This window comes from Urocitellus parryii, chromosome 3 (assembly GCF_045843805.1).
Source record: "Urocitellus parryii isolate mUroPar1 chromosome 3, mUroPar1.hap1, whole genome shotgun sequence".
Classification (NCBI taxonomy): Eukaryota; Metazoa; Chordata; class Mammalia; order Rodentia; family Sciuridae; genus Urocitellus; species Urocitellus parryii.
Window position 1 is genome coordinate 59,297,738 of NC_135533.1, and position 27,553 is coordinate 59,325,290.

General features: G+C 33.7%; 1 protein-coding gene across 3 annotated transcripts in view; it reads left to right on the plus strand.

Moving 5' to 3' along the window:
• Phtf2 (putative homeodomain transcription factor 2) overlaps nucleotides 1-27,553 on the plus strand; it is a 150,490-nt gene that overhangs the window by 99,514 nt on the left and 23,423 nt on the right. For all 3 annotated transcript variants that reach the window (XM_026384985.2, XM_026384984.2, XM_026384986.2), the window contains 3 exons: nucleotides 10,035-10,221; nucleotides 17,616-17,771; nucleotides 22,587-22,805. In XM_026384985.2, coding sequence (XP_026240770.1) covers nucleotides 10,035-10,221; nucleotides 17,616-17,771; nucleotides 22,587-22,805 — 562 coding nt within the window. The remainder of the gene's footprint in view (nucleotides 1-10,034; nucleotides 10,222-17,615; nucleotides 17,772-22,586; nucleotides 22,806-27,553) is intronic.

Here is a 27,553-nt window from a genome sequence, read left to right on the forward strand (position 1 = left end):
CAAATACAAATTTATTTTATTTTTCCTTTTATAATAAAAAATATCCTGTGATGCCTTAAAGCTATGAAAGTAACCCATTAGATTAAATTATATTAGATTGACCTAAATTTTTTAAGTAGAATCCCCTTGAGCAGGTTCTTTTTCTTTTCGATATGTTCTTATCATTCTTTGAGCATTCTCTAGCACAGCACATCATTTCAGGTTCAATTTGTACTTCTCTGTCGCAGCCCTGGAGTCAGCCATTTCTTCAAGAAGAACCATGTATGGAAACCAAAATCTGAGTGCAAGATGTGCTCACTGCTATTGAGATGTTGCTATACCCAGGCCTTTTCAGTGAGCAGAGCTACCAAAGCGTGTGTGTGTGTGTTTATTCCTTTACATTTTTATTCTGTATAGTTCCAAACACATCTATCTATCTAATCGCAAACTGTGCATTTGTAATGATAGCTTCACTTTACATATACAGTGTTGCTTTCAATTTAATTTACAATCCCAAAGGGTTTATTCTTTTTTTCTATATTTATTTTCTGTTAGTGGAAAATCTGATTGCCATCATTCTCAGTATGGTTACTTATTCAATGAATCTTCCATATGTAGCCTGTCTGACCTTGCCAGGCTGCATCTTGTACCCTTCATTCACATTGTTCTCATACTGTCTAGCTGTCATTGACTGTTACTGGGCTGCCCCTGCTGTTTCACTCTAGTGATATTCTTTGAAGTGCCAGATTGCCTTTGTATTTTGAGCTGCTTTGTAAGCTGAGGGTTGTATTTACATTTTGTATTTTCTTTTGCCATTGCTGTTTATTTTGTAATTTATCTGCATTTGGTTCTTAAAAAGCATCGTGTAGCTACCATAGCGTTGTAACTTAATTTTTTTGTGTACTGTGAGGAGAAACAAATCAAAAGATAGAAGGGAGCAGAAGTAAGGAAGGGAGGTAGTGAGCGAGAGAGCTGAAAAGTATTGTATGGAATGAGTGTTGCTATTATGTTCCCCTCTGCTTTGACAGTGCCTAACCTGTCCTGACAGAGAAAGAATATATTCTTTTTTTTTATTGGTTGTTCAAAACATTACAAAGCTCATGACATATCATATTTCATACATTTGATTCAAGTGGGTTATGAACTCCCATTTTTACCCCGTATACAGATTGCAGAATCACATCGGTTACTCATCCACATTTTTACATATTGCCATACTAGTGACTGTTGTATTCTGCTATCTTTCCTATCCTCTACTATACCCCCTCCCCTCCCCTCCCATCTTCTCTCTCTACCCCATCTACTGTAATTCATTTCTCTCCCTTGATTTTTTTCCCTTTCCCCTCATATCCTCTTACACGTAATTTTGTATAACAATGAGGGTCTCCTTCCATTTCCATGCAATTTCCCTTCTCTCTCCCTTTCCCTCCCACCTCTCGTTCCTGTTTAATGTTAATCTTTTTCTCATGCTCTTCCTCCCTGCTCTGTTTTTAGTTGCTCTCCTTATATCAAAGAAGACATTTGGCATTTGTTTTTTAGGGATTGGCTAGCTTCACTTAGCATAATCTGCTCTAATGCCATTCATTTCCCTGCAACTTCCATGATTTTGTCATTTTTTAGTGCTGAGTAATACTTCATTGTGTATAAATGCCACATTTTTAATCCATTCATCTATTGAAGGGCATCTAAGTTGGTTCCACATCTAGCTATTGTGAATTGTGCTGCTATGAACATCGATGTAGCAGTATCCCTATAGTACACTCTTTTAAGGTCTTCAGGGAATAGTCCAAGAAGGGCAATAGCTGGGTCAAATGGTGGTTCCATTCCCAGCTTTCCCAGGAATCTCCATACTGCTTTCCAAATTGGCCGCACCAATTTGCAGTCCCACCAGCAGTGTACAAGTGTACCCTTTTCCCCACATCCTCGCCAGCACTTGTTGTTGTTTGACTTCATAATGGCTTCCAATCTTACTGGAGTGAGATGATATCTTAGGGTGGTTTTGATTTGCATTTCTCTGACTGCTAGAGATGGTGAGCATTTTTTCATGTACTTGTTGATTGATTGTATATCCTCCTCTGAGAAGTGTCTGTTCAGATCCTTGGCCCATTTGTTGATTGGGTTATTTGTGTTCTTATTGCTTAATTTTTCGAGTTCTTTGTATACTCTGGATATTAGGGCTCTATCTGAAGTGTGAGGAGTAAAGATTTGTTCCCAGGATGAAGGCCCCCTGTTTACCTCTCTTATTGTTTCTCTTGCTGAGAAAAAACTTTTTAGTTTGAGTAAGTCCCATTTGTTGATTCTTGTTTTTAACTCTTGTGCTATGGGTGTCCTATTAAGGAATTTGGAGCCCGACCCCACAACATGTAGATCCGAGCCAACTTTTTCTTCTATCAGACACAGAGTCTCTGATTTGATATCAAGCTCCTTGATCCATTTTGAGTTAACGTTTGTGCATGGTGAGAGAAAGGGATTCAGTTTCATTTTGTTGCATATGGATTTCCAATTTTCCCAGCACCCTTTGTTGAAGATGCTATCCTTCCTCCATTGCATGCTTTTAGCCCCTTTATTGAATATAAGATAGTTGTAATTGTGTAGAATGGTTTCTGTGTCCTCTATTCTGTACCATTGGTCCACCCGCCTATTTTGGTACCGTACCATGCTGTTTTTGTTACTATTGCTCTGTAGTACAGTTTGAAATCTGGTATCGCTATACCTCCTGATTCACACTTCCTGCTTAGAATTGCTTTTGCTATTCTGGGTCTTTTATTTTTCCATATGAATTTCATGATTGCTTTATCTATTTCTACAAGAAATACCGTTGGGATTTTGATTGGCATTGCATTGAACCTATAGAGAACTTTTGGTAATATCGCCTTTTTGATGATGTTAGTTCTGCCTATCCATGAACAGGGTATATTTTTCCATCTTCTAAGATCATCTTCTATTTCTCTCTTTAGGGTTCTGTAGTTTTCATTGTATAAATCTTTCACCTCTTTTGTTAGGTTGATTCCCAAGTATTTTTTTTTTTTTGAGGATATTGTGAATGGGGTGGTTTTCCTCATTTCCAGTTCAGAAGATTTGTCGCTGATATACAGGAATGCCTTTGATTTATGCGTGTTGATTTTATATCCTGCCATTTTGCTGAATTCATTTATTAGCTCTAGTAGTTTCTTTGTAGACCCTTTTGTGTCTTCTAGGTATAGGATCATATCATCCGCAAATAGTGATAATTTAAATTCTTCTTTTCCTATCTTAATGCTTTTAATTTCTTTTGTCTGTCTGATTGCTCTGGCCAGTATTTCAAGAACTATATTGAATAGAAGTGGTGAGAGAGGGCATCCCTGTCTTGTTCCAGATTTTAGAGGGAATGCCTTCAGTTTTTCTCCATTGAGAATGATGCTAGCCTGAGGCTTAGCATAGATAGCTTTTACAATGTTGAGGTAAGTTCCTGTTATCCCTAGTTTTTCTAGTGTTTTGAACATAAAGGGATGCTGTACTTTGTCGAATGCTTTTTCTGCGTCTATCGAGATGATCATATGGTTCTTATCTTTAAGTCTATTGATATGGTGAATAACGTTTATTGATTTCTGTATATTGAACCAGCCTTGCATCCCAGGGATGAATCCTATTTGATCATGGTGCACGATCTTTTTGATATGTTTTTGTATACGATTTGCCAGAATGTTATTGAGGATTTTTGCATCCAAATTCATTAGGGATATTGGTCTGTAGTTTTCTTTCTTTGAGGTGTCTTTATCTGGTTTGGGAATCAGGGTGATATTGGCCTTATAGAATGAATTTGGAAGTTCTCCCTCTTTTTCTATCTCCTGAAATAGATTGTAGAGTATTGTTATTAGTTCTTTTTTAAAGTTCTTGTAAAACTCTGCTGTATATGAATCCGGTCCTGGGCTTTTCTTGGTTGGTAGTCTTTTGATGGCTTCTTCTATTTCCTCACTTGATATTGGTCTGTTTAGTTTGTTTATATCATCCTGACTCAATCTGGGTAGTTCATATGTCTTAAGGAATTTATCGATGCCTTCACTATCTTCTATTTTATTAGAGTATAGGGTTTCAAAATAATTTCTAATTATCTTCTGTATTTCTGAATTGTCTGTTGTCTGTTGTGATGTTGCCTTTTTCATCCCATAAGCTAGTAATTTGGGTTCTCTCTCTTCTTCTTTTTGTTAGCGTGGCTAGTGGTCTATCAATCTTATTTATTTTTTCAAAGAACCAACTTTTAGTTTTGTCAAATTTTTTGATTGTTTCTTTTGTTTCAATTTCATTGATTTCAGCTCTAATTTTAATTATTTCTTGCCTTCTACTGTATTTGCTGCTGATTTGTTCTTCTTTTTCTAAGGCTTCGAGGTGTAGTGTGAGGTCATTTATTTGTTGGCTTTTCCTTCTTTTAAGGAATGAACTCCATGAAATGGATTTTCCTCTCAGTACTGCTTTCATAGTGTCCCAGAGATTTCGATATGTTGTGTCTGAATTTTCATTCACCTCTAAGAATTTTTTTAATTTCCTCTTTGATGTCTTCTGTAACCCTTTGTTCATTCAGTAGCATATTGTTTAATCTCCATGTGATGTAGGATTTCTCATTTCTCATTTTATTATTGATTTCCAATTCCATTCCATTATGATCAGATAAAATGCATGGTAGTATCTCTACTCCTTTGTAATTGCTATGATTTGCCCTGTGACATAATATATGGTCTATTTTTGAGAATGATCCATGTGCTGCTGAGAAGAAAGTGTATCCGCTTGATGTTGGGTGGTATATTCTATATATATTAATTAAGTCTAAATTATTAATTGTATTATTGAGCTCTATGGTTTCTTTATTCAACTTTTGTTTGGAAGATCTGTCCAGTGGTGAGAGAGGTATGTTAAAATCTCCCATGATTATTGTGTTGTGGTCTATTTGACTCTTGAACTTGAGAAGAGTTTGTTTGATGAACGTAGCTGTACCATTGTTTGGGGCATATATATTAATGATCGTCAAGTCTTGCTGGTGTATGGTTCCCTTGAGCAGTATGTAGTGTCCTTGTTTATCCCTTTTGATTAACTTTGGCTTGAACTCTATTTTATTTGATACAAGTATGGACACCCCTGTTTGCTTCCGTGGTCCGTATGTGTGATATGATTTTTCCCAACCTTTCACCTTCAGTCTGTGTATGTCTTTTCCTATCAGATGAGTCTCCTGTAGGCAGCATATTGTTGGATCTTTTTTTTTAATCCATTCTACTAGCCTATGTCTTTTGATTGGTGCATTTAAGCCATTAACATTTAGGGTTACTATTGAGATATTGTTTGTATTTCCAGCCATATTTGATTATGTATGTTACTTAACATGATTTGTTTTTCCTCTATGATTAGTTTTTCCTTTACTGTACTACCTCCCGCTATTGGTTTTCATTGTTATTTTTCATTTCCTCTTCCTGTAATGTTTTGCCAAGGATGTTTTGAAGAGCTGGTTTTCTAGCTGCAAATTCTTTTAACTTTTGTTTATCGTGGAAGATTTTTATTTCATCTTCAATCCTGAAGCTTAATTTCACTGGATACATGATTCTTGGTTGGAACCCTTTTCCTTTCAGCATTTGAAATATGTTGTTCCAGGATCTTCTAGCTTTCAGAGTCTGTGTTGAAAGATCAGCAGTTATCCTGATTGATTTACCCCTAAATGTAATCTGCTTCCTCTCTCTTGTAGCTTTTAAGATTCTCTCCTTATTCTTTATGTTGGGCATCTTCATTATTATGTGTCTTGGTGTGGATCTCTTATGATTTTGTACATTCGGTGTCCTGTAGGCTTCTAGTATTTGGATTTCTTTTTCATTCTTTAAGTCTGGGAAGTTTTCTAGTATTATTTCATTGAATAGATTGCTGATTCCCTTGGTTTGGACCTCTATACCCTCTTGTATCCCAGTAACTCTTAGGTTTGGTTTCTTTATGTTATCCCATAATTCTTGGATGTTCTGCTCATGATTTCTTAACATTCTTGCTGAGCTGTCTATGTTCTTTTCAAGTTGAAAAACTTTGTCTTTGTTGTCTGAAGTTCTATCTTCTAAGTGTTCTACTCTGCTGGTAATACTCTCATTTGAGTTTTTAATTTGGTTTATTGTTTCCTGCATTTCCAGGATTTCTGTTTGTTTGTTTTTTATATCTTCTATCTCCCTATAGAGTTGATCTTTTGCTTCTTGGATTTGTTTATGTAATTTATTGTCAAAGTGATCTTTCATTGTCTGAATTTGCTGTATAATGTCTTCTTTGAGACTCCAGATCATCTGAAGCATGTATATCCTGAACTCTTTGTCTAATATTCCATCAGCTGCAGATATTACCTCATCTAATATTGAATTGACCTGCATTGTTTGTGGTCCTTTCTTTCCTTGTCTTTTCATACTGCTCATGATTCTTTCCAGCTTTGTGAAACTGTTGTGTTAATGTTTTTCCCTTATATATTTGTATTGTTCTTGTATAGCTCCAAAATCCCTCTTTTGCGGAGAAAGACAATGTTAACAGTTCCCATTATCAACAGTACATCATCTAAGCACAAGTTTTCATTATTAATACATTTATAGTTAGATTCTAAGTCTATAGATATTGCTTTTAATTATTACTTAAGAATATATTCATTAGTTTCATAAAAGGCATACCATATCTGGTGGCATATAGAAAACTTAATTTCAGACGAAGGAAGTTATACTTAGAGGGAAAGGAGTGAGGGTATGAGGTTAAACTAACTTATCACCTTTGGAGAACTCTAACCAATAGACTGGTAATTTATGGAAGAATGTATAGACTCAACCTCCTATCTGTATTTAGATAGTTACCCTATGTATAGATAGCAAAAGTTAGGAGATTGAAAGTGGGATAGAGAGAAAAGGAATGAAAAAAAAGAAAAAAATAACAAGGAAGAAAAGAGAAATAAGAGAGAAGGAAAAGGGAAGTAAAATAGAAATAAAGAAAAAAATGGGGGGAAGGTGGGGTATATGCAATTCCTCCATATTAATATTACTTTGGTAATTCGGTTGTTCATGCATAATTCTTGGGTTCACATATGTTGAAGTTGTGGAAGAGAGGGAAGAAAAGAGAGAAAGAAAGAGAAAAAAAAGTCTCTCAAAACACTGTTTTCCTTGCTTCTAGTAGGTGGCGTTGTCTATTCCTAGCTTGAGCCTCTGTATTCAGGGTGGTGGGTATAGCCATTGTGAAAGGAAATGAGCTTCCACTTGTATCTTCCCTACTCTAGTCTCTGAGGTGGAAACCAGATGCCTGTACAATTGTTTTTTGCGTTGATAGCTACAACCCCCGAAAGCTTGTAGGAAATATTTTGAGTTATCACAGCTAAGGGTGGGGGAGTTGGAAACCGGGTACCTGGATCAGCCGCAGAACTGTGCTGGTAGCCACATCCCCTTTGATGGGTTTTAAGGGTTGATGGGCTTCCTCTGGACTAGCACACGGGGCGGGGCCAGGCTTCCTCCTCTGGTCTGGCTTGGCTGGCCCCAGGCTGCTTCCTCCTCCGGTCAAGAATATATTCTTTTAAGAAAACTCTTTGATTCAAAGATCTTTCCACCAAGCTTTTTTCTTTTTTGTCCTGTATGTTTTCACTTCTATATGTTTTCCTGAGTTTTCAGTCACTATTTCTACTTATGACTACTGGCTTCCAGGCCCATTTCCAACTGCCTATTGACCTTTTTCAGGATGTTCCATCTTTCTTCTCAAATAAATATCTCTTCTTACACATTCTATATGATTAATAGTTCTACCAACATTTTCAGCCATTCTTTTACCTTATTTATTCTCCTTTCTTCCCCCCTTCCTAGCCTAAGCACATTTCCATGAACTTATTACCTTTCAGCACACTTCTTTTTTTTTTTATTAGTTGCTCAAGACAATACAATGATCTTGACATATCATACATTTGATTCAAATGGGGTATGAAATGAGAAATCAGCACACTTCTTTATCTTTGAGTTTCTGATGAGTAATTTAACCTTTTTTTCATTTCATATTTGTGTGTTATGTATTATTCAAGGAAGAGGTGAACAATTAATCTTTGGTATTTCCATTACTTTATTCCCCAGAGAAGACCAGATTTCTTCTGTAACTTTTATTCTGTATTTTCACCCATTATTTTTCTTTAATATCATTTATTTTCTTCTGTTTTTCTACTACTCATACATGGTCTTTATTCTATGACTCATTGTTCCCTTAATTTCTTCAGTCCTCCGAGGATCATATGGAAAGGAAAGGGTAAGGGGATGGGGCTGCTGAGTATTGTAACTCTGAAGCTGTGTTCTGAATGACTAAAAAGCATTAAGCTCTGTAGAGAACCTACATCTGTGTCTCCTTTAGGAATTCCGGAGGAGAAGGGCAGAAGGAGAGGGGCCTGTTTGCATAAGACAGAAACTGTCTGTGTTTTGATAAATGTGTAAGAATAAACCTTAACAGGCAGTTTCCCAAAAAGTGAACAGTTGGAGATAGTATGGAGAATGTAATTAACCTCATGGTCAGAAGGTGTGTATTTTAATGCTAGCTTTGCCTCTGGGTGACTGACCTTAAATAAGTCACTCCGACCTCTTTGTTCTACTGATTGCTTATTTGCAAAATGAGCAGTTATAATAGGTGAAAATTATAAGGCCTTCCTTGGTTCTGAAATATGGATTCCAATATAACTAACTAGTATGCATTTTTTTAAAAGCCTAATTTTTAAAATCTATGTGAAGACAAACTACTGGTTTTATTTTTCCTTTCTTGAAAACCAATAATTTTTGGAAAATTCAAGGGGATTTATTTAAATATAATTGCTTTTAAATAATGTTTTATGGTAGACTTAATCTGCAATGAGCACATTTTAATTTTGTATGGGACTCACATATTTCTACTAACCATTTACTAACTTTGATAGCCATTCTTTCACCCAAAATAATCTCTGAAGAGAACTAGTCATGCATTTGCTATTAATAAAAAATGGCTTGTTTATTATTTCCCATGTTATATTTTATATATAGAAAAAAATTATTTCCATAAATTAATATCCTCCATTCTAGCTTTGTAAGTATTTATTAGCTGCATGGGTACTAATATTTTTTTTCCAGAGAGTATTTCAGTGAGTGAAAGAGATTACTTATTCATTTTCTTTGTTACTCATTTTTACTTCTTTCATTATTTAGGATCTTATTGAAAGTTTTCTTCTTTTTCATATGTTTTCGTGTTACAAAATGTCTTGTTTCCAATGTATATTTAGTTTATCAGAGATATTCATGTATGTATACTAAAGTAAGTATTTAGCTAAACTAAAATATTAGAACTAAGTGAAGCCAGGTGCAAGGCAGGAAGATTGCAAGTTTGAGCAACTTAGTGAGACCTTTAGCAACTTAGTAAGACCATATCTCAAAATAAAAAATAAAAAGGACTGGGAATGTAGATCAGTAGTAAAGTATCCTGGGTTTAATCCCCAGAAGCAAAAAGGAAAAAACTAAGTTAAATCACTAATTGCAACTTTATGTGGTAATTACTCAGTTTTTGAAATAAAAGGTGTCAAAATATTATTGTTTATAATTTTATAATAGTATTATAAAAATATATAATAAATGGGAAAATTTTGATCTTATGCCTAAAGACCAGGTGATTTTGACTAAGAATTGTTTGATAAATTAGGCCACATAAATTGCTTAGAATTGCTATTTGTAAGACCTCAAAATCAATAAATAGTTGAACTACGATTTTAATATACTTGTTTATTTTATCTGACATTATGTTTCTAAGTTATTTCTTACAAAAATAAAGATAGCCATTGAAATTCTGAGAAATAACTACTCAATGTAATTATCAACATCATACATATATCTATGATAGGTTACTCTCTCAGTAACATTTAAAATAATCTTAAGTTCAGGCTGAAGGTGTAGCTCATTGGTGGAGCAAGTGGAGGCACTGGGTTTGACCCTAGCACCACATAAGAACAAATAAAGGCATTGAGTCCATATACAACTCAAAAAAAATTTTTAAAATAAGCCAAATTCATATAACATTCTTCTACAAATTTTTATTTTTAGATCAAAGAAAGCAAAGAATTCAATTGATAAATCAACTGAGACTGACAATGGCTATGTATCTCTTGATGGAAAAAAGACTGTTAAAAGCAGTGAAGATGGAATGCAAAACCATGAACCTCAGTGTGAAACTATTAAACCAGAAGAGGCAGCCTGGATCACAGGAACTGTGAGGAATGTTCCCAGCAAAGTAAGTGTAATTTTTAAAATACCCTTGTGTGATTTTATATTAGCCAATATGAAATGATTTAGATATGGTAGTTGCCTTTGAACTAAACGTTTTCTCCAGAATTTATATTATGAGGCTGTATAAATAGTACTGATGAAACTAAAATTAGATAAGTACTATGATTAAACTTAATTGCCAATATAACTTATACCTTCTGAACTGATTTTTGATGGCTTGAATTTTTCCAAAATGTTAAAGCACTTTATAGTTGCTATCTGTTAAACCTTACTTTCTCTTTCTTTATTTCCATATATGTATAAGAATTTGCATTAAGCTGAATATCTAAATTATTCTGAAAGCTGAACTACAACAGTTTCTTTCATATTTTCTATAAAAATATCTTGTTTATCCTACATTTATTACTTTTGATGTCATATCTGTTTTGTATTTAATCGGAAAAAAATACCTTTTCATTTAAAATTGGCACATAATGATTATACATATTTATGGAGTATAGGGTGATTTTTAGTACATGTATACAATTTGTAATCATCACATCCGGGTCATTGTCATGTATATCACCTCAAACATTTACCATTTCTTTTTGTTGGGAACATTCAAAGTGCTTTCTACTCTCTGTTTTGAAATATTCAATTAACTGTTGTCAACCATATTTATTCTACTGTGCTGTAGAAAATAAGAAGTTATTCCTCCTATCTAACTGTATCCCTGTGCCCTTCAACCATCCTCTCTACATCCCCACTTTTTCCTCTTTCCCTATTACCAGGCTCTGGTAACCACTATTTTCTACTTCTACTTCTCTACTTCTACAAGATAAACTTTTTTAGTTAAGTAAAAGTGTACGATATTTATCTTTTCTGTGCTTGATTTACTTCACTTAACATAATGTCCTCCAGTTCCATTCATGTTGTAGCAAATGAAAGAATTTTTCTTATGGCAGAATAATATTTTATTTGTATATATATTTTCTTTCATCTGTTAACACCTCAGTTGATTTCATGTCTTGGCTGTTGTGAATAGTGTTGCAGTAAATATCTGAGTGCAGTTATTTCCTTACCATACTCACTTCATTTCATCAATAGTATGATTGCTGGATCATAAAGCAGTTCTATTTTTTTAAGAAACTTCAATAAGGTTCTCCATAATAGATGTCTTAATTTATATTCCCACCAATAGTGTATGAGAGTTCTCCTTTTTTCATATCCATATCAGCATTTGTAATGTTTTATATTTAGGGATTTTAAGTGGGGTGTGGTAGAATCTCATTGTAGTTTAGATGTGGACACTATACCTCTCTTTTATTTGTTTATTTTTATGTGGTGCTGAGTATCAAACCCAGTGCTTCATACATGCTAGGCAAGTGCTCTACCACTGAGCTGCAACACCAGCCCTCATTGTAGTTTTGATTTGTATTTCTTTGACATTTAGTGATGTTGAACATTTTTTAATATATTTATTGGCCCTTTGTATATTTTCTTCTGAAAGTTTATGTCCTTTGCCCACTTCTTAATTGTATTATTTGGTTTTATTGCTGTTGAGTTTTTTTGGGGGGGTTGTTATTCCTTATATATTCTGTATATTAGACCCTTGTTGCATGAATAGTTTACAAATATTTTCTTCCATTATGTAAGTTGTATCTTAAACTCTGTTAATTATTTCCTTTGATGTGCAGAAATAATTTAGTTTGATATAATCCTCTTTGTCACCTTTTTTTTTTTTGCCTTTGCTTTTGGGGTTATATCAAAAAATCTCTGCCTAGACAAATATCCTAAAGCATCACCCCTGGTTTTCCAGGATTTTCTAACAGTAACTTCATGGTTTGGGGTCTGACATTTAAGTCTTTCTTCCATTTTGAGTTCATTTTGGTTCATGATGAGAAATAGGGGTCTAATTTAATTCTTCTGTGTATGGATATCCAGTTTTCTCACCATCATTTACTGAAGAGACTTTCCTTTCTTCAGTATATTCAGTATCTTTGTCAAAAATCAGTTGTGTATAAATATTTGGATTTATTTCTATGTTCTTTATTATGTTCCTTTGGTCTGTTTGTCTGTGTTTTAGGCCAGTACCATAATGGTTTTGGTTACTATAGCTTTGTAGTGTGTTTTGAAGCCAGGAATTATGATATCTCTAGTCTTGTTCTTTTTGCTCAGGATTGCTTTGACTCTTCAGGGTCTTTTGTGATTCCATACAAATTTAAGTAGTGTTTTTTTGTAGTTTTGTGCAGAATGTGATTGCTATAGGGAACTGCCTTCAATCTGTAGATCACTTTGGTGATGAACATGGTATGCCTTCTGTTTTTAATTTCTTTCATCAATGATTTGTAATTTTCATTTAAATATAATTTGCTTTATTGGTTTAATTTCTTGGGCTTTTACTTTTTATTTTTTGTAATTGTTGTGAGTGGGATTACTTTCTTGATTTCTTTCTCAGTAATTATGCTATTGGTATATTAAAATACTACTGAATTTTGTATTTTTTTTTAATATCCTGTTACCTTACTGAATGTATCAGTTCTAGCAGGGTTTTTTTTTTTTTATGTTGTTTGCAATTGGGATAATTTGACTTCCTCCTTTTTCATATGGATGCCTTTTATTTCTTTCTCTTGCCTTATTGCCGCAGTCCGGCTGCAGCAAAATAACCAGAGGGTGACAAGGAACTTGTGTAGATTGATACAGCAGGAGTGGGAGCCGTTTATTGTAGGACAGGAGGGGTATATATACATTCCACACAGCTTATCTTAATTAACATAAACTAGATACAACCAATAAGGAATCTCCACACTTAATGGCTCGCTGGCGTTACTTCACAAACCACTCCCTCTGGCAAAATGCCAGGCGCCATCTTCACTTGTTTACAGACCTTAACACCTTGTTGCTCTGATTAAGTACTTTCAGTATTATATTGAATAAGATTTTCAGTGCTGCATTAAATAAGAATGGTAAATATAAATATTCTTGTCTTATTGTTCTGATCTTAGAGGAAACAATTTCAGCTTTTCCCATTCACTAGGGTGTTGGCTGTGAGAGTGTGAGTGCGTTTGTGTGTGTGTGTGTGTGTGTGTGTATGTGTGTGTGTATAAATCTCCTGTATTGTGTTGAAGTATATTCCTGCTGTGCCTAATATTTTGAGGATTTTTATTATGAAGTTATGTGGAATTCTACCAAATGCTTGTTCTGCACTATTGATGATCATCTGTTTTGTCCTTCATTGTTGATATACTGTATTACATTTATTTATTTACAATTATTAATCCATGCTTGCATCCTTAGGAGAAGACCCACTTGATCATATTGTATAACATTTGGAAGTACTCTAGGATTTGATTTGTTAATAATTTATTGAGGACTTCTACATCTGTGTTTATTATGGAGATTAATCTGTGGTTTTCTTATTGTGTCCTTCTCTGGTTTTGGTATCAGTGCATGAGAAGACAAAAGTGCATCCCCATACCACTGGCAAATATTTTACTTCTTTGTTTACCTTTGAAGGAGCATGATGAACAGAATTATACCATATAACAAGTATGCAACAAAAGATTATAAACAAATTTTAGAACTGAAGAAACAGGGTGCAACGATTATGTGGTGGCTACAATTATGTGGTTAAATAAGTTCTTTATAGAGTCTTTCTTATCTCACTACCCAAGACAGCAAGCTTTCCTAGATACTAACTAGTGTTTACCCCAACTATTATTGTAATAGAATCTATCTTCCTTTTAGATCTAATAGTTATTTGCTTTATATAATTAGGTACTCCAGTGTTGGGCACATATGTATTTACGATTGTTATTTTCTTTTTGTTGAGCTGATCCCTTTATCATTATATGGTGAATTTATTTTTCTCTTTTTATACTTTTTGACAGTCTGTTTTATCTGATAACAGTATAGTTATTCCTGTTCATTTTGGGTGTTCATTTGCATGGTATGTCTTTTTCTATCTTTCTCTTTCCATCGTTGTGTCTTCATTGGTAATGGTGAAGTGAGTTTCATATAGGAAGCATATCTTTATATCTTTTGGTCATTTTAAAAAATCCATTCAGCCAGACTTTTTTTTTAATTGAGAAATATAATCCACTTACATTCACAGTTAATATTGGCAAGTAAAGACATACTGTAATTTTATTTTTTTCTGGTGGTTTTTTTATCCTTTGTTCCTTTTTTGTATTCATTCTTTGTGGTTTAGTTGTTTTGTGTGTGTGTGTGTGTGTATGTGTGTTGATCATTTGATTTTCTTTCTCTTTTTTTCTCTGTTCTACTAGTGAATTTTGTATTTTCATGTGTTTTTATTATGGTGATAGTTATCATCCTTTAACTTCCGTGTAGAACTCCCTTAAGAATTTCTTGTAGAACTAGTTCCTTAGTTTTTGTTTGTCTTGGAAGATTTTCTTTCTCATTCATTTCTGAAGAATAGCTTTTTTAGATACAGTATTCATGATTAGCAGTTTTTTTCCTTTCAGAACTTGAAATATGTTATACCATTCTCTTCTAGCTTCTTCTGAGAAGTCTGATGTTAGTGGAGTGGAGATTCCATTATGGGAATTGAGCCTTTCTCTATGATTTTTAAAAATTCTCTTATACTTGTAATAGCTTAACTAAAATATGCTTTGAAGTGGATTTTTTTTTTGGTTCAATCTATTAGGGGTCCTTTGAGCTTCTTGAACTTGCATATCTGTATATTTTCCAACATTTGGAAAGTTTTCAGCATTTATTTCATTGAACTGGTTTTTCTATACCTTTTCTCACCTCTTTCTGGATCTCTTATAAAGTGAAAATTGGCATGCTCCCCATCAGTCTTGTAGGCTTTTTTCATTCTTCATAATTTTTCTTTTTTGCTTCTCTCTCTCATTTTAAAAGACCTATCTTCAAACTCAGAAATTCTTTATTTGGCTTGCTTTATTCTGCTTTGAAGTTCTCAACTGAATTTTTATTTCCTTTATTGAGTTATTTATCTAAAATTTTGTGGTTTTGATTTTTATCTCTGATGCATTTTTTCTTATGAATTGTCTTCCTTATTTCATTGAATTGACTATGTTCACTTGTATCAATTGGGTTTCCTTAAAACATTTTAATTCTTTTACAGTTTATTAATTTCCTTTTCTGGTCTCAGGTGTGTTGCTACATTGTGGTTTTTGTGTCGGCATCAAGCTCCCTTATTACTTTTGTGTCCCTACATGGATCTTTGTTCATCTGATAGATTAGTTGCCTATACCACTTTTATAGGGCAGCTTTCATAATAGATTTCTTCTGATGATATAGCCTAGAGTGTCAGTTAATTAGGCTGTTTTCACATCCAAGTATAGTGTAGTTTCTGTATAACTTCTTCAGCTGTAATCGATGTCAGTAGTGTCTGTAGGTGACTGGGTAGAGTACCTCTAAGTGTCCAGAGAGGGTGCCTTTAGTGTTTGAGGGCTGTGCATGTATGATTTTGCAGAGCCTGTAGGAGCCAACCTATTTATAGTATACTGCCTTACTGATTTTGGTGTTGCTTGGTGTGCAAGCAAGGCTGCCTGTCTGCTTCCAGGGTGCTGAAGGTAGGTTAATAAGATCACCCAGCTGCTTGCTAGGGCAGCTGGAGTATGGTCAGGGCTTCCCAGATGCTTTGTGGAGATGTGGGAAGGTGAGAAGGGTCTTAAGATAGAACTGTTCAGCAGGAACCTGGGTGTGGGAGGACACAACATGGACTAGGCTCTGTCTTTCTCTGGAGCAAGCAGTAGTATGGTAATCCCTAAACAGGCTCAGAATCTGTGAGGACTGCAGGCTTCTCCAGCAGCAAATGCTTGGATGTCTGTGATATGCCTGGGGACTGCTGGGGTTCTTATTCTTTCCCTGTCAAGTAAAGCCCCTCTTGGTTAAGGGTTGATCTTAAGAGACAGGAGGGTGAGTGCCCTGTACTTAGTTTCCTTTTTTAGCTCTGTGCTCTTGGTGTCTCTGCCACATTCCTCTGCATTCTGCCTCAAACACTCCAGTGAAATAGCTGTTGTTTTTGTCTTTGTTTTGGAGGGAAGCTTGCAGCCTCTAGTTAGCCATCTTGCCCAAGGGACTCTATTAGTAATAATGCTCTGAAAACAAAATCTTATTGAGAACATATTTATATGTTGAAGGTAATAATTGTTTGTTTACTTTTCCAAAATAAAACTTAAAGAAACTCTGGGTTTATTGTTACAGAGCCTAATATAATGACTTCTGATTCATTTTTTTGCTTAAGTTTTCTGGTTAAAATTCTTCTAGTTAAAAAAAAAACAGTATAGTCAAATTAAAAGATGTTACCTTTGTTACATTTAGGAATGTGAACATTAGCATTTTCGGGGGAAGTAGATAAAGAGGATTCTCTAATTTGGGGTGAAGTGTGTGTTTCTGTTTGAGTGTACATTTACTTTCTAGTATTAGTCAGTAGCTATGTAACAGCATGGGCCTATAATTTAATCTAGTCACTTACTATTATTTTAGACTTTTTTCAAGCACTTAGCTGTCTGGTAATGTGAGCTTCATATCATTGTCATCACTCAATCAATATATTTTCACTCACAGTTTTCAAACACATACTCGTGTATTCGTCACCTACTATCATTAAGAGGAGCAGGAAGATAGAACTTATGCCTCTGGAATCAACCTTCCTTCCTTCTTTTCTTCCACCCTTCCATCCTTCTCTTTTCTTTCTTGTGCTGGGTATTTTATCAAGGGTCTGGTGCCTTCTTGGCAAGCAACTTCCACTGAACTACATCTTGGTCCTAGAGTTTTTCAATTTCAGAATTTCTAAAATCTGAATGTCTCTTAAAAATCAATTGATACATAATGTGTATCTAATATGTATACCACCATATACCTCTTGCTGCACTGTGGACCATGATTAAGTCAGTAGCATATCTTACAACTGTTGGTCTTTTTTGGTTTGGAAAAAGTTCTTCTCAGGTCTCTCAATTTCTTCTATTCTGTTCTGCTTCTGTCCTATTTTATATTTCTTAATTTTGTAGACTGTTTCAAATCATTTTATGAATACAATGTTATGGAACAATATTTGACAAATTACTGTTGAATTACTTTTAAAAGTGAAATATACATTTTATTTTTCCCTGTAGTGCTAGGGATCAAAGCCAAGGTCTTGCACATGGCTAAGACAAGTGAGCTACATTTTCAGTCCAAGTAAAATGAGTATAGTTACTGATTTAAGACATTTATGCAAAAGTGAAAAATAAAAAATAAACTTTAGCAGAAAATAAGATAGTACTTACTATTTACTTTGACATAATTGAAGCTATTTTGAAAATCTGTGTGTATGTGTATATATACATATATGTGTGTGTGTATGTATATATAGTTTGAAATATTTCCATTTTAAAGCTAAAGGGTTAGTCAGAAATTGCTTATAATCCTCTCTGTGTACTCCCAATTTAGGATGCCCAAAGAAAAATAACAAATGTCTCTGATGAAGTGTCCAGTGAGGAAGGTCCTGAAACGGGATACTCAATACGCCGTCATGTGGACAGGACTTCTGAAAACATTCTTCGGAATAGAAAGTCACACCATTATAAGAAGCATTATCCTAATGAGGTATAAAATTTGGTCTTACCAGATTTATGTGTTGCTAACTTACAACTTATTTTTATAATTGATAATTATTGTTGAAATAAGTTACCTATATTTGTTATTTTTATACAATCTTGATATATAATCAATTTAGATTTAGGTATTACACACATTGATTAACGGCTACACACTTGTATTTATTTTGTGCAATATCTCTGAAGACTCATATATTCAGGTTGTTGTTTATTTTTAAAGAAGACCATCTTGTGGAGACAATCTGTAAATTACTATGTCACTCTTTTCTTTTAGAAGGCTTTATGTATTCTTGATTATTGTAAAGTTATTTTTCTGACTTCCTTTATTCTATTTTTCCTTATTGATTTTTGTTTTTTCTCTAAAATGCTTTTCCAACTTTATCACATTTCTTGACCTTAAAACAACAAAAATAGAAAAAGAATATTATTCCATTTTATTTTTAGTTTCTGTTTTAAGGACAGAAAATTTCATTATCTGCCTTTAAAGCAAATTACTCCTTATGTTACTTTTTGGTCAACATTATCTTCTACTCTTATTGAAGTATATTAGTATTTTTTTCTTGAAGATTTTGGGTTAAACTTATTAAAAAATCAAATGATATGCTGGATTGGAATATGAATACTTTCAAAGTGTTAAGATTAGAAGAGTTACTTCTTTGCACAGTGCTTTGTGTTTATATCTCTGGTTAATCTTTCTGGTGACTATGGTTTTGTGTTTTTTTGTGGCTGACATTAGACAGACAATAATACAAACACACAAATCATCTGATGTGCTGTCTCCTTTTTCTAAACCAAGCAGTCAAACTTGTGAAATTCAGTCTTTTTACACACTTATGTTCATTGGTGCTGGAAGGCTACTTGACCCCTTTCCTATGGAAGAAATTATTTGGTTTTGGAGTTAATTTTCTCACTTTATGTTTTTTGTTCTTTTTAGTTTGTAGCTGTATTTTGAACTATTGAGATTCTTGAAGGGCAGAACCTTATTCTACAAATTTTTATTTTTGAAATTTGTGATTTTTTAAAAATACCTGCAAGGATACAGTGTCTCTTGACTCAGTCCTAGCATTCTACTTATCTTGATTTTTAAATAAATAAATTTCTTAAAACCTTTTAGATTTTAATTTAAGTATTAAGTATAGGTTAATAGTCATTGGTTGTTTTAAATCTTTTCAAATGATACAAAAGATGACATAAAACTAAAATCTGGTCTTCAGATTATTCCTCTGAATAGTAAAAATTTTAAACTAGAAGATATTGGTTGTGTTCAGTTCTAAAAATCTTTGATTCTTAAGTTAAACTAACTTTAAAGGATTTTTTTCAAAAGCAAAATAAAATCTCTTGAAAAAGTGTAGAAAAAAAGATTTGTAGGGTTGTTTGTACACTGCAAAAGAGTTGTAGTTTTGCATTTTTATTTATATTATTAACTTATAATCTCTTCAAATTATTGGTGTTATTTTTCCTCAAGAGTGAAGTACAAAAATTCCTTTGGGCAAGCCTAAAACACAGTAAACATCTCTAGCCTGTGATCACTTTTCTTTTTAAACACACACATACACACACACACACACACACACACACACACACACACACAAAGACAGGTAAAATATAGGTCTCCCTGAAAAACTGACCAGTTCCTTGTTCCTATATGTTGTAGGAAATATACAAAATGACCTTGGAAACTCTTTATGTTGATAGAAAGCAAGGAAATCATCAAAGATTATTAATTAAGTTCTTTTCAGGTGGACTTGGTAGCTAAAAATAGAACAGTATTGAATTCAGTTTCTCTTTATAAAAATATCCCAACTAGTAAATGAAAAAGACATTTAAAACACATCTGGGAAGCTCTTGTTCATGGATGGGACTGGTGGACTTTACACCCAGCAATGTATCGTAAACCTCCCAATGGTGATATTTATATAGATACAGTTTTAAGGGGCATCTTGTTTTTCAGGAAGAGTCATTCAATCTTCTGGTAGGATGGGAGTCATAGATAATATACAAGGCTGCCATAGTGTTTGGCACAAGAGTGCTAGATTTGAGGTGGGGATCTTGTGATTCTTTGTGTATGCTTTTATTTACTCCTGTTTTTGCCTTTCTGTATTGTATCTAGTTGGCTTCATCTAGTTCTCCTATTGGGAAGATGGTGATGGAATTTCTTGGTTATCTGGGATGCAGGGGGTGACCTGGGGAAACGGACAGCTTCTTTTACGCATGTATTCTTTTTTTGCTACTTTACCCTGCTTTAAAATACTCTACTAGTATTTTTAAAAATTATCTCCCTATTATAGTTAGCTTTTCATCTAATGAAGGTAGCATTTGATGGGAAGCATAAAGAAGAAACCATAGGGTTAGATCATTTAAGTGGCTTTGGGAAGATATTTTAACTTCGGTCTCAGTTTCTGCATTCTTACAGTGAGAAGAAAAAACTTACTTCAACACATTGTTAGGGTTCAGTAAAATTATGCATAAATTGTCTCACACAAGGAATTTCTGTTATAAGTGATTATTCCCTTCAAGTAAATAATCGCCTCTTCTAAATTTGGTTGTATGTTTAGTTTTAACCTTCTGTCTAAAGATTTGAAATGAACAGAACAAATCATATTTGATGTGGCTAACATGAACTGTGTTTTTCAATTCTAAAATGTCTTATTTTTAGGCTTTAATCAGCAGTTTGTAATAAAATTTAAAATGGCTTTTAATTACCTAAATATGGCAGGTAAAATTCTGTTTGAAATGTAAGTGATTATAGAAAATAATTCTTAGGCTTTACATTTGTAAAATAATGCACTGAGTAGTTCTTGGCAAAATACACTTACTAAAGAATTACAAACTTGTCCTTATCCCTGAAATCAATCATTAAATCATCATCTCTTTAATTCTGCTACCAATTTCTATCTGATTAGTAAGTCTGTATCAGAAGTTAATGATAGATAATGAAATAGCTGTATTTAAAATTTTAAATTATCACTAACTGGAAGTTCAGTACTTTCTGTGTCTTGCTATTCTGTTATAATGAAAACTTCTTGGTTTCAAGTATTTTAACTGACATTAGTGAGTCTGAAATATTTTTGGAGTGTTTTTTGTAAAACAAAGCAGTCTGATTTTTGCTCTTCTGTTTTTCTTATTTAATTTTCTCTTATTTTTTTTTAAATTCTTTTTCCTGGTCATTTCTTCAAAAAATGTTTACTTTTTCCTAAATAGCTTTCCTCCCACAAACATCTGTCAATATACTAAATATAATAGATTCATGGTGTCCCATTCTAATCATTCAAGGCATTTTGTTACCTGTGGTGAGAATAGCCAAAGAAAAAAGTGTTGGTTTCTTCCAAGGATGGAGTATTTGAGAATTATGATCTATTGGAGAATATGAAATACATTTAATTAAGACAGTATTACAGACTCTGGAAAGCAGTGCAAAGGTCTACTGTCATATGAATATAAATATAACTCACTTTGAAGACAAGGTAGTATTCTAGGTAGGCAGCTTAAAATTAATATTTGTTGAACTCCTGCTTTGTGCCAACTTTGTATTAGAGCTACAGTGCTCATTTAATTTTCAACATATCTTTAAAGGAAGGCAGGATTAATGGTAAATGTTAGGGACATAGTCAGAGGCTAAACTGGCAAGAAACTGCTTTGTTTAAGAGTTAGAGAGTAGCCCAATATCACTGGAGGAAAAGGCTGTGGTCAAAAAGTAGCACCAAAGACAAGTAAGCTAGGTGGAAAGAATTTGAAATCAAAGTAGTGGGAATACTACTTGGTGTAAGGTTCTTGAAGAAGTAAAAGAGCTATACTTTAGGAAAGTTAATCTGAAAAGAAGGGGGGTGTCCATAAGGAAGAGTTTGTAATGATTAAGATGTGAATGAATGATAAAGTCTGAACTCTGATGATAACATGGGAAAAACAAAGGGATCAATATAAAACATTTTAATAGTAGGATTGACAACTTAGTGGCAGAGGACAGCTAAAAACAAGTCCAAAAATTTGAGCACAGTTGGTTATAAGGATAGCTATTACCATTCTTAACTATTTAAAATTTAAATCAAAATTTCACTCATCTTTATTTTATGTATTAAAAACTGGGATCAAGTAACTTTATTAGAAAATACCTGTATTGTTTAGCTTTTGACTTTTATGCCATGTATTATCTCAAGAACACGAATTGTCAGTTTATCTTTTTGGTTTAGATTACTTGTCAATTTTAAACTTCTGTTGAGAAGTGAAGGCAATATGAATGAAATCTACAGTTGCTAAATAAAATTGAGTAGGAAAATAGCTCCATTAAAAACACTGAAGTATGTTCCTTTTCATTGTGCAGACTCTATAATCTTGGACTATTCTCTGCCTACCTGAATTCTGAACTTTTTTAGAAATTTTTTTAAAAAATTAAAAATAGGGGCTGGGATTGTGGCTCAGCGGTAGAGCGCTTGCCTGGCATGGGCGGGACCCGGGTTCGATCCTCAGCATCACATAAAAATAAAGGCATTGTGTTGTGTCCATCTACACCTAAAAATATAATAAATATTAAAAAAATTAAAACTAAATAAGATCTAAGACAAATGAGCACAACTTTTGCATGTGAAATAACACCTGAGCTGAAATATGAAATGAAATGCATTTTGATGTGAGGGTATTTTGTTACTCCTTAAAGATTAATATATATTTTTAAGGTTTTTTCTTTCACTATCCTTTGACAGTGTGTTTGTTGTTTTAGCAAAAGTAACAATATATGGTTCTGATAGAATCCTTTGAGTTGGAAGGGGTACATAAATTGTATTAATGTCAAAGAATATCTTGATTTCAGGATGCCCCTAAATCGGGTACTAGTTGCAGCTCTCGCTGTTCAAGTTCCAGACAGGATTCTGAGAGCACAAGGCCAGAATCTGAAACAGAAGATGTGTTATGGGAAGACTTGTTACATTGTGCAGAATGCCGTTCATCTTGTACCAGTGAGACAGATGTGGAAAATCCTCAAATTAATCCATGTGTGAAAAAAGAATATAGAGACGACCCTTTTCATCAGGTTGGTTTACAGTGTTGAATTATGTGGGGGCTATCAGTTGAGCTCCTTTGAATGTATGTACAGATTTTACAAAGATAAAGAAGTAGCTTACATTCAATTAAAATAACATTCTTTTTCTTTTTGTGTGAGCTTTGGTCTGGCTTCATTAGAATAGAGAATCTCAGTAGTTTTGTTTGGTTGGGTCTCTTATCTTACACACACATATATTCCTGAGGAGTTATTGGTAAATGGAGTTTTGTAAGTCAAAATGTGTTTTAAATACACTAGACCTTTTCTCATTCAACACATTTCATGGTCAAATTCATATACACATTGGCCTGAACTCTACCTATGAGATTATGATTCACAAATTTTCATTTTATGAATATGACATTTGTGTTATCAAGTATCTATAGTCTTGCTGTCCAGTAGAAATATAAGGTTCACATGTATAATTTAAAATTTTTCTATTAGTCTCATTAAAAATATTAAAAAGGTGAAATTAATGCCCATGTATTATCTAACTGGATATATTCGTAGTGTTATCCCTTTAACATATAACTAGTATGAAAAATAATGAAGATTTTACATTTTTGGTACTAAATCTACAAAGTTCAGAGTGAACCCTTAAAGCACATCTCATTTTGGATTAGCCATATTTCAAGTGCTGAATAGCCACATGTGAGTAGGGTACTCTATTGAATAGTGTATAGTTCTAAAGGATGTCTTCATTTAAATGTTCCATCAGTATCTTAAATTTAACCAAATTTCCCATGAAAATCTTTTTCTTTTATTGCACTCAAAATCTTGATGAGTGTCATTTCTATTCATCCACTCACCAGTACAGAAATGTGATGGTTGTTAAAAATCCTCACTCTTTCTCACCTCATCAAATCCTGTCAACTAAATCAACAAGTAACATCTTAGAAAACTAGAGGTAGAAGATAATCCCCTTAATCTGATGAAAGATAAGTATTAAAGAACCTTCTGCTATCACAGAACACCACAGACTGTGTGGCTTAAACAACATTTATTTCTTACAGTTCTGGTAGCTAGAAGTTCAAGATCAGGGTGTCAACATTGTCTTGAGTCTGGGTGAAGTCCCTTTTCCTGATTTATAGCTCATTGTAGTGTTCCTGTATCCTTTCCTAAAACAGTGAGCTAGCTCTGGTTTCTTTCTGTCTTTATAAGTACATTAATATCTTTCAAGAGGGTTCTACCCACTAGCCTAATTATTTCCCAAAGTTTCTACCTCCAAATACCATTACTTTAGGGGTTTAGACTTTACCATATGAATTTTGCCCGGAGGTAGGTGGGCAGGCAAGTTTATAGCACTTCTGAAAACCTGTCATTCTCAATGATAAAATTTTAGGAAAATATTTATTGAAGGTAGGTACCAGGCAGAGATGCCCATTATGACCACTTTTTTTGTCACAGTTCAAACAGCTTGTTTCTTCATTTTTTTTCTGTTTTTGATTGGATTTAATGCTGATTTAAAGTCCACATTAAAGAGAAAAATGTCAAGAAGAGCAAAAACTATTTTGAAGAACAGGGGACTTTTCCTGCTAGTTTTATTTTACATTTAAAACTTCAAGATAGTATGGTTTGGGCAGGGTGTGGTGGCCCCTGCCTATAATCCCAGTGACTTGGGAGGCTGAAGCAGGAGGATCGCAAGTTTGATCCAGCCTCAGCAATTTAGGTAGGCCCTCAGCAACCTAGAAAGAACCTGTCTCAAATTTAAAAGTAACATGACTGGTGATATATCTCAGTGGTAAAGTGTTCTTGCATTCTATCCCTAGTACCAAAAGAAAAAAAAATTTGGTGTGGATGTATAACAAATAGACTAATGCAAGAGAATAAAAAATCTAAAAGTAGACACAAGCTTATATGGATCCCTAATACATGACATAAATGACATTACAATTCAGTGGGGAAAAGATGGACTAGATGAAGGTAGGTCAAATGATTAGTCCATACATAAAAATTTATTCAACATAGTTCCTAAGTATGAGGAACAAAAAATTGAAACATTGACAAGAAAATGTACGTGAAAGTCTTTCTTGTCCCAGTTTAAAAGATAAGTTTTAAAATAAGATGATAAAAAGTACATACAAAAATGGGGGAATTGATAAATATAAATATCTTAAAATTTAATAATTTAGGTAAAGTACTACTGTACAGAGCACATCAAGAACTCCTACAGAGTAAGTAAGTAAAAGACAAATGAATCAATAGAAAAATGAACAGCAACTCACCTGGATGAGTAAGAAATGTAAGTAAAAATGGTTAGTTTTGCTAGTAGTCAGGCAAATGAGATACCATTTCATATTGATCAGATTGTCAAAATCTGAAACTCTGATAAATTTTAATATTGGCAAGAATTTGAAGAAATATGAACTCTTAGTGAATGGTGATGCCAGTATAAAATTATTCAATTACTGTGAAGAACAGTTTGTCATTATATAGTAAAATTGAAGGTCTGAATACTCTAGGATCCTTTCATCTACTTCAGTGAAACTTTAGATGATGGTCAGTCACAGGGAGATATAAAAATATGTTCATTGTGTTTGATAGTAAAATATTGAATATAAAACAAGATCCAACCATAGAAAAATTAATAAACCACAGCATATGATAAAATTGTACTTAGCTATATATATCAACACAAATAAATTATGTGAATATGATTTTTCATTATTTATTCAATGAAAAAAGCAATTTGCAGAGCTATACAGCTTACTATTTATATAAAGTTTTAAAATTGCAAAATTGTATTATATGTTGTGTATGAATAAAAAGCATATGCATTAGGAATGTAAAAACATGCGAGGAAATAATAAAAACCAAATTATGGATAATAGATCTAGGGAATAAAGGAGGAGAATCTAGCAGAGAAGGATACAAAATGGTTTTTAGTTTTACCTGTAATATTTTATTTGTTGAAATGTCTGGAGCAGGTGAAGGTTAGAAAAGATAAAATATGGTAAAGCTAACATATTCTCTATCTAATTGAAACATTCAATTAACAAATACTGGTTTTGGCTTTAGATGTATAAAAAGTGACAGGGAAAGGAAGCTTCACCACAAGGACTGTGAATAAATAGGTTTTATGAAATGTGCTCATGAAAGTTTGGAGAAAACTTTCATGAGGGTTAGATGTTTTGATCTTTATTCCCTAATATGCAAGATGTTGAGCATATTTATGTACATAGGGAAGAATTGAAAGAGGTACAGAAGAAAAACTTGATTGGTGGAATGAGAGTTTCTTAGGATTCTGGAGGGGAATCAGAAAGCTTAACTTTGAGAGAGGAACATAATTTCTGCTAGGATAAGAGGAGGAAGACAAGTGCATGAAGCAGGCAAGAGCATTAGAGAGTTATTGTCTGATGATATCTATTTTGTTAGGTACAAAAGGCCAAGGAGCCTAGAGACAATGAGAAGTGAAATGATTGGGTAGGGAGCTTAAGGCTTGAAGTAATCATTTGTGGTGAGTGGAGATATGGGAATGAGAATATAATATGTATGTATTCAAGGCAATGAACACATTAAAAGAATCACACAGCCATATTTATGAGAGTTTAGCTGGAATCTGAAACATGAATTTGCAGTTTCCCAATTCAGTTATATGATGTTCTCTAGGATATCTTAACAATCATAATAACAACAAACATTTAATAAGCATTCACTATATGCCAGGCCTGTGCATTATTTCATGTAATTCTCATAGTCTGTGGCAGTGTAGTTTATTTTTCATTTTATAAATGAGAAAATTGAGGTCCTAAGTTGGGTAGTGTGCCTAAAGTCACACAGATTAGGTGCTCAATTAATAATTGCTATTCAAAAGACAGGAAAGGTGATAATTAAAATAATGGGTCTGGTGGGTGTCTAGATAAGTCAGATTGAGAAGCAAATGAAACAGGACGGAACTTACAAGTCAAAAGGTGAGTGTTTTGAAGGAAACAAATGTTTTAGAAATGAAGGTTTGAGAGGGTTGGAGCCGTAGCTCAGTGGCAGAACGCTTGCCTAGCATGTGCGAAGTACTGGGTTTGATCCTCAGCACCACATAAAAATAAATAAAGGCATTCTGTCAATTTACATTACAAAAAATTTTTTAAAAAAAGAATTTTTTTCTTGGCACTTGTATTTCATTTTTTTATTAGTTGTTCAAAACATTACAAAGCTCTTGACATTATCATATTTCATATATTTGATTCAAGCAGATTATGAACTCCTATTTTTACCCCGTGTACATATTGCAGATTCACGTCGGTTCCACATCCACTTTTTTACATACTGCCATACTAGTGTCTGTTGTATTCTGCTGCCCTTCCTATCCTCTACTATCCCCCCTCCCCTCCCCTCCCCTCCCCTCTCCTCCCATCTTCTCTCTCTACCCCATCTACTATAATTCATTTCTCTCTCTTGTTTTTTTCCCCTTTCCCCTCACTTCCTCTTATATGTACTTTTGTATAACAATGAGGGTCACCTTCCTTTACCATGCAATTTCCCTCCCCCCTCTCGACCCTGTTTAATGGTGATCTTCTTCTCATGCTCTTCCTCCCTATTCTGTTCTTAGTTGCTCTCCCTATATCAAAGATGACATTTGGCATTTGTTTTTTAGGGATTGGCTAGCTTCATTTAGCATAATCTGCTCTAGTGCCATCCATTCCGCCCCCCCCCCCCCCGCAAAAAAAAAGAAGGTTTGAGAGACCTGGAAGGATGGGAGATTGTGGTCAGTGACTCATTTCAGAAGTATTAGCAATTCAGTA